The sequence below is a fragment of the Peromyscus maniculatus genome, chromosome 16 (assembly GCF_049852395.1).
Source record: "Peromyscus maniculatus bairdii isolate BWxNUB_F1_BW_parent chromosome 16, HU_Pman_BW_mat_3.1, whole genome shotgun sequence".
NCBI lineage: Eukaryota > Metazoa > Chordata > Mammalia > Rodentia > Cricetidae > Peromyscus > Peromyscus maniculatus.
The window spans coordinates 51,593,124-51,601,762 of record NC_134867.1 but is presented as its reverse complement, the minus strand read 5'-3'; the positions used below and the strand labels follow the sequence as shown (position 1 = coordinate 51,601,762).

At 43.0% G+C, this 8,639-nt stretch overlaps 1 protein-coding gene across 1 annotated transcript; it reads left to right on the top strand.

The window, feature by feature from the left end:
* The first annotated feature begins 5,664 nt into the window (after positions 1-5,664).
* LOC102905575 (melanoma-associated antigen B1-like) lies at positions 5,665-6,813 on the top strand. Its single transcript, XM_006978106.3, has one exon. The coding sequence runs from the start codon at positions 5,665-5,667 to the stop codon at positions 6,811-6,813; it is 1,149 nt and encodes a 382-aa protein (XP_006978168.2).
* Positions 6,814-8,639: the final 1,826 nt, after the last annotated feature.

The window sequence follows — 8,639 nt, the reverse complement described above, 5'->3', positions numbered from 1 at the left end:
GACTGCAGCTGGACTTGTGAGAACTTGACAGGATCCAATTCAGACAGATTCTAGTGGCCTTTAGTCCTGTGGGAGGATGTTAAGATAGATCCAGTCTCCCATGTTAGCCTGAGGTGACTGACAAGGCTTGTTTGTCTGGGAACTCCAGATGTCACCTCGATAAAACACTGAGACAGATAGTGAGTCTCAGGATCTAGAAAGAGTCCTTGTCAAGGGAAGGCTGTAGACTCTGAGGATCCAAAAAGTGTGAGATGGACAAGAGTAGGCAGAACTAGAGTCTTGAGTGTGAGCTCAGTAAGATTTCCTAAGTGTTAGATAATCTGATAGGAACAAAGGAAAGAGGGAGCCTTAGGGAGAGGGAGAGAGCGAGAGAGGGAGAGACAGAGAGAGAGAGAGAGAGAGAGAGAGAGAGAGAGAGAGAGAGAGAGAGAGAGAGAAAGAGAAAGAGAGACAGAGTTGGGGGAGGGAGAGATCAGAGCAGAGGGTGGGAGGGGGATAAAGGAGAACATCAGAATTCATACAATTGAGCTGATAGGGAAATATGGAAACAGGAATTTCCTCAGGGAAGGGGGAGAAAGGTAAACACAAAAGGAGCGGGGAGTAAAATAATAATATGATGGCTGGAAAAGCCCCAAGGGGTCATACTATTAACTATTTACCAAAAACATGAAACAAATGTAGTTCAGTATACAGCTATACATTATAGCTTTTTTCATGTGGTCTGATGGCACTCCCTTGAAAAGACTACCTAACAAAATTCTAATATCAGGCAAGAGAAGCACTTGAGTTGTTGGTCAGGGCTGTCCAATAGGACCTCAAGAGGCTCCCAGTACATTCAGCCTGTTGCTGATGTCCTTGTTACTACAGAGGTGGAATTAAGCCCCTGTTGTTGAAGACACCATGTACTTCAGAAACAGGGCCCAGAGGTCCCTGAGCTGGAACTGACCTAATGTCAGCTCCCTGAGGGACTAGCTTTCATGGTTCCTGAGGTGCCATGCAAGCTTCCAAAGGAGGGAGGCATCCAACAGCCCCACCCAGCTATTGATGCCTATGGATCACATCAATGAGCAGTGTGTCACCATAACCCTTACAGGTGCAGTTGTGGTTATCTTGGTGGTAACCAGCAGATCTCATTGAACTTAAGACCTGCTCAGCAAGAGGGATCTCATGCCTGGTACTGGAAACCTAGCTAACAAATTGGTACTGAAGTCATGGTTATTGGAGGAAAATCTACAAACACTGTTACTAAATCAGCATGATTTATATCTATTTATATCTATAAACACTTGTTCTTAAACACAGGGGTGAATGTATTCTTGACCCCCATCAAGGCAACTTCACTTTGCAAAGGATGGAGACCACTACAGAAACCACAAGCAATCAATATGCAGAGTTGTAGAGCCCAGTCCCAAGGGATACATCTTCAAAACACTCCCACACCTAAGGCTCAGAGAGCAGTGAAGAAGAGGGGATGGAATTCCAAAGTGGGTACTGTAGAAGAGCAGTCAGAGCTCTCAACCTCTGAGCCATCTCTTCATGCCCTAGAATCTGCTGTTAAGTGGAATGATTTTGTGATTGTAGAACTTTCCTGAAAGTCTTAGGGTCCAGTGTCCCAGTGTTAAGGATAAAAGCACAGCCTTGTTGACAAGATGGTTAGTAATTGTCTTCTCTGTGTGTGTGAAGGGGGTGGGGGTAAAGGAAGGAGATGGAGGTGGCGGGAGGGGAGAATGACCAGGGTGGAAAGTGGATGGAAGAGGTAGGCCACTGGGCCAAGAATTAGGATAAGTAACATGAGGGGGGAGGACAGGGTTGAGGGGAAGGTATCTGGTGGGGAAAATGAACCCAGGATTGAGATGTAGGCACAGGGAAGGTGGTGGGAAGAATGGAAGGGCCAGCTGGAGATCAGGGGGCAAACCCAGAATTAGGGGGTTGAGGGGAGCTGATGCCAGGGAGCCCGGTGGTATGACTGAACTAAAGGAGGTGTGTGGCAAGGATTTGGGACAGAGACTCCTGTTGTGACTCCTGGTTGCTGTGGGCATGGCTGGCCTTTGGTTACACAGGCCCCATTCTGGTGTTTTGCCATCATGGTAGTCAGCTTTGGCTACCAGTCACCCAGAGAGCAAAGCAGAGTGGAGGTTGAGCTCTTGGGAGGGAACTAGATCTTTTGGAGCCTGGGGACACACACACACACACACACACACACACACACACACACACACACACACACACCTCCCACAAACCCACAGCCAGTCTCTACCACTCAGATCATATCTGTGCCTCCCAAAGGGTGTGACCACAGAGGGCGGTCCTTGGCAAGAGCATCTTACACAGCCCCCACTGAAAATTTACAGCCCTGTGTCTGGCACTTCTGTGATTCTTTGAGCTGGGTCCTCTGTAGGGTGACACTATCCAGTCACTGCATCTCTCCTCTGCTCCTGTTATTACACCTGTTGCTCAGGGTATGGCAAAGAATGGAGCCTCTGAGTACTATCCTTCCACCAAGGCTCTGTACTTCTCCTTTCTACTGACCTGTCTGTGGTCCATGCTGCCTGCCAGTGAGTTGCCCTACTCTAAGGGTGGGGTGGGCGTGGGGCAGGCTATTGAATCACAAGGTAACAGTCCTCCTCCAGGAAGCTCCTGGACCCTCCCAAAAGTGGCAGGGTGCATCATCCCTCTACCTGCCATGACCATGCCCAGGGGAGGGGTGAGAAAGTTACTGGATGTCTAAGAATCAGGAGGGCAAGATGCCAGAGGGAACTTGCTGGTGACATCATCAGCATTTATAGCGGTAATGCCCATGCTACCACCACCCGTTCACCATATCCAAGCAAGGGGCTGTGGATCAAAAAACAGAGAAAAGAGACAGCTGGTCATTCACTTCAGCAGAATGCTGAATGCTGTTTATTGAAAGAGGGAAGGAAACCTTAAATATAGGCTTATAGCACAATGGAGGAACCCCGGAGGGCAGAAGTTCTCTACTGATGTTCTACATTCTGGCATCTAAGCTGTTTACACCAAATGCAGGATACACAAACAAAGAACCTCTGGTGAGCATTCAGGAAGAAGGTCAGCAAGCAAGGCAACAGCTACCCAAAATGGGGGACCAGGGCCCTACAGGTCCCCCCTTTTTACTAAAAACTAAGCTTCTGACTTAGGTCACATTGGATGTCAGCAGGTCACCTTACCCATCATGGAGACACCTGCCCAGGCCACACAGGCACTCTGTCTTAGGTTGGTGAGTGCCCCCCCCCAGACATTACCTCTCTCTGAATACTCATTATCATACAAGCTCAACCTGCATGATACAGCTCAGGCTGTAGAGTTAACTGCTGCCAAAGATCTCAAAGTGGAGCTGGGCTTGTGATCTGTGTGTTCGACACAGAAAAGACCAACAGAAGTCCTAACCCACCCATTGCCAGTAGGCTAAAGGCAATTGAGCCATTCCCTTCCTTAACAAGCCTTACTGCAAATTGGAGTCCTTGTAAGATGGTTTCCCAAAAGCAAATGGAACTTGAGTTTATAAATTTTATAACTTTCAAAGCCAATCAAAACTGTTGAATTAAATTTACCATGCCCAATAGAATGAAAGAGTAATTAACTGTGGTAGCTACTTTTGCTGCCAGGCTCTCCACTATGCTAGCTGTAGCAACCAATTATGAAATGGCAATCCCAGAAACAGTAGCAGCAGTGGCTGCCACTGCTATAACAGCAACAATGGCAGCAGTGATGCCAAATTCTCTTTTGCAGTGTGTAAACACCATCTGTGTCTTACTGCCATGGTCCACTGGCATGGACACAGCTCTAGGAACACAAATTACCAAGGCTCATTTTTCTTGATCCCAGTATGACTTAAGCTGGCAGCTCTGCAAAAGAACAACTAAGAACCACAAAGAAAAAACAGCATACAAAGGAGTAGAACTAATGGTCTCATAATGGCTACATTCAGGCTCACAAATTTTAAGGTATCTTCAAAAAGGCTAGATGAATTTCAGGAGGCCAATAAATGTTGCACAGAGCCACTCCTGAAAAGGTAGGTACTACACCAGCTTGAAGAGATTTGCAAAAAAATGAAAAGACTAGGCTGGCATGGTACTGTTAACAAATGGAGGTCAGTGACCTTCCTTAATCACCAAGGTGTCTGGGTGACATGTACTCAAACATACTTGAAAAAACAGTTACCATACACTACCATCTGAAGAATCAAACTGCATGGCTACAGTTTCTAGGCTTACATTAATGCTTGCCAAGGCTGGCTGTATTGGGCTCTCAATCCCCATTGGCATCAAAAGGGGAGAGTTGTTTACAAAGGCCCAATAGGTCTCTGCCATGTTGGGATTCGGCAGCAACCACAGGGCACACAGCGCTCAGGAACCCAAAGAGGAACCTCATGGTCCTGTGGAAAGACACAAACAGAACCCTGGGCCCACACCAACACCAGATTGGGTTCTCTCCAGGTGCCAGTAGAAAGATCCTTCCATTGTACCAGAAGATAATTTGCAATAGGAGCCCTCCAGTGCAGTGGATACTCCAGCAGAATACACGGATAAAAAATTTAAATATATAAAATAAGGGAAAGAATAGAATGTGGGGAGGAGAGATTAGCTCCTAGATGGCCCCCCCTTTTTACTTTAGCAAAATATGTATTTAAGGTGCGATGGCTGTGTTGTACTATAGCCTGTCCTTGAGGATGATAAGGAATATCAGTCTTCCTAACAATAGAAAAATCTTGGCAGAACTTTGAAAATCCCTGTAGGCAAGACCATTATCAGTCTTTACATATTTTGGCACTGCCATATAGGCCCTGTGTGGCGTCCATTTGCCACATATGATTAGGTAAAATTCCTTGGGGACAAATTCCCAAATGAGGAACAGGTAAAAATTCACCACAAATAGGACATGATTTAACTGTCAGGATGGCTTGTTCCTGGGTTATGCCTGTATGATGGTGGAGAGATCCAGAATCAAGATGATAACGTTGATGCAACTGAGTAGCCTTTTCAAAGGCAGAACAAATTAATGTGACAGCCATACGAGTAATGGCATCAGCCCTCTGATTACCTTCGCTTAGAGGTCCAGGCAATTGAGTATGAGCTCAAATATGGCCCACATAAATGTTATGTGAGCAGGACCATATGAGTCCTTGCACTTGCAATAAATATTCATGAATGGGAGAGATGGATGGTATGTAGGCTGTTGTCTCCAAAGGCATAATTGCATGTGCCACATATTGGTTATCCATATAAATATTTACACACTCATCAGAAAACATCTGTAAAGCAAGCAACAGTGCCTGTACCTCTGCCATCTGGGTGGAAGTGCCCTGGACTTTCATTCTCTTCACTATGTTACCAGAAACCACCACAGCAAAACCACATGAAGTGCCATCAGTAAATACCACATGGGCCTGAAGAATAGGAGTCACCTGTACTATCTTGGGAAATATAACAGGATGCAATTTTAAAAAATGACACACATTGGGAATACCACCCAAGTTTCCTGACGAATCTGTTGCTTGCCAGAGGGAGCTTCCTGTAGGATAAGCAACAGGAAAGCAGCAGGCTAGCAGGGCTCTGAGACATCACCTACAAAGAAGTTTTGTATGTGGGATCCACCCACCCATTCTTCTGCTATTACACCAGCCTACCATCTCCAGTCAAATTCATTATGCCATACTTTCCACACTTTAGCCTTGAAAAAGTTTTCCAGGATGCTTTTGAAATACATAGATTAGCTGAGGAGGAGGAAGAAATGGAAGAGAAGGAAGAAGTGGAAAAGGAGGAGGAAGGGGAAGAGGAGGAGGAAGAAGGGGAAGAGGAGGAAGTGGAAGAAGGGGAAGAAGTGGATGAGGAGGAAGAAGAGGAAGAGGAGGAGGAAGGATGGGAGGTTACTAACATTGACACCATCTCTTCCACATTATCTGCCTCTTTAAAAATCATTTTACCCCCCTCCTGCCCTTCCCCACCTTCCACTCTCTCATCCTGTCCTCTGTTTTGGGGCAGTCCAGATGGGACAGAAGGGTCTGTTTCCTGGATGCTGAGTATTTCCCAGAGCTGCCAGAGCTCTTACTCCTTCATTTCATGTAGCAACTTAGATGAAGAATCTGGCATCCTAGAAGAAGAGAGGCTAACCATTTTGAAGTTGACAGATGATGATGCCGAGTGGCAAAAACTCAAAAAGCAAAAGGTATCTCAATTGGTCAATCTCCTGATTCTCAAATATAGAATGAAAGAATGCATTGAAGAAGTGGAAAAACTCAGGGTTGTCACAGAAGACCACAGGAAACAATTCCCTGTCATCTTTAAGGAAGCTTCTAAGTGCTTGGAGATGATTTTTGGCATTGATATGAAGGAAAATGATCCTGTAAGCAGATCTTATGTTCTTACCAACACACTGAACCTCACATATGATGACAGCAACTGGAGATTGCCTAGAAATGGCTTCCTGATAATTACTCTGGGTGTGATATTCATAGAGGGAAACTGTGCCTCTGAAGAAAGTGTGTGGGAATTCCTGAATGTGGTAGGAATATATGATGGGAAGGAGCACTTTATTTATGGGGAGCACAGGGAGTTCCTCACTAGAGATCTAGTGCAGCAAAATTATCTGAGATACAGGCAGGTGCCCGACAGTTATCATCCACATTATGTGTTCCTGTGGGGTCCAAGAGCCTACTCTGAAACTACCAAGATGAAAGTTCTAGAATTTTTGACCAAATTTACAAGGAGGGACCCAATTTATTTCTCATCCTTATATAGTGAGGCGTTGGGAGATGAGGAAGAGAGGGCCCAGGCCAGAAAGGGCCCCATGGATTAGTACCACGTTCCTAAGAACATGGGGCTGGCTAATTACTGATTTTAAAAAGGAGAGTAAAAATTTTAAGTAATTTGGGGGTGGTCAAGGTTAATCTGGGTGTGCACCATACTTGGTATACGGCAACTTTGTGTTCTAATTCTAGATGATGGGAATTGTTTCATCTGTTTTCTTTTTGGGTACTTCTTCCAATGCTCAACTTTGTAATTGAAACTGTGTTATATTACCTTTGCAATATAAGTTTTTGATTACTTACATCTGTTCCTGCACCAGATTTTGAGAAAATATAGGAGAACTAGCCAATGGTTAATATTTGGGTTCTGTTAATGCTTTGAGTCAACTCTGTAATGTGTACCCAGATTAGTTTGTTAAGAAAACAGAAAAAATGGTAATAAATCTTAAGATCTCTGCTCACCAAAAAAAAAAAAAAAAAAAAAAAAGACACACAGCATTGGTAGTGAGTATCAAACTGATCCTGCATGGAGCATGTCAATATGGTCCAATCATTATCATTAGCTTGCAACCATGCTATTTGAGACTGGGTGTATGGGGTCACCACAATATCTGGCTCCTTACCAAAAGTTTGAACACTAATCTTAATTCCCTTAAATATAATCTGAGCAACAGCTTGAGGATAAGGAGTAATGATTTTTGCTGGAGAAGCTGGGGAATGTACCCATAAAATAGGACCTGTTTGCCAAAACACTCCAGTAGGGGAATGAGAAAAACAAAATATTTATGACCTAAATAATGATAGGGAAAGGATACCGGTACCTTTTCTGAGGCTATTTGTAAATTAGCCAGGCTAAGAACCTCTTGTAATTTAGAAAAGGCATCAAAAACAGGTGGTTTTTTTTTTTTTTTTTTTTTTTATATTTAGCAGCCAATAAAATATCATCCATATAAGTCAATCACAATTAAATGTCAGTGTTTAGGAATTGTCACAGGGGCAGGAAAACCAGGCTGTGTTGTTCCCATGAGAAGCATGGTTTTATTTACAGCTCTAAGATCCTGTAATAGTCTCCATTTTCCTGACTTCTTGTAGAGGCCAGTTGGGATCTCAGGATTTTTGTGAAATTATAGATATATCCAGCACCAAAATCTAGTAATCTTTCAATCCTAATCCCATATAATTTTATTTTTAATTTAGGCTGTTTATCATTGATAACTGTTTGTCAAAATACCTTTTCTCCTGTACTTCCAAAGCCTCCAGTTCTACATATAGGTAGCATTTTGCATTTAAAATATGAAAGCAATAATAATTGAGCAATTCTATCACCAGCTTTTATTTCCATGGTCCTTTTTACATATGCCAATTAATAAAAGCATTAAATACAATCTCTATAGGATTTGAAGAGGTAACTTTAGGTAATACTCTGGAGTATTTTCATAAAATCTTAAAAAGAGGATCCTTTTTTTTTATAGATCCCAAGTAACACATTAATGTAAATCACCAATTATTAACAATGTGGACCAAACAATTTACCTGCATTTTATTTACTGGAAAAATAATTTTGTAGCCTCTTTATCAGTAAGAAATTTTTTATGGGTTTATCTTAGCAACAACATTATTTAATAAGCTAACAGCCCAATCCATTTCAGGTGTTATATTTCTATAGAATTCTAGAAAGCAACTTAAAGAGCAGAGCCAAATTTTCAGTAACGATAAACAGACAAGAGCATACCTAATATATAGTTTAAAATTATGAATCCTGTTTCTTTAGTTTATCTACCATGAGAATCAAACATTCATCCAAACATTTATTAAGACAATCAAAAGAACATAACATCCTTTATACAATGAATGGTTAATATCCCTGGAAATTCAA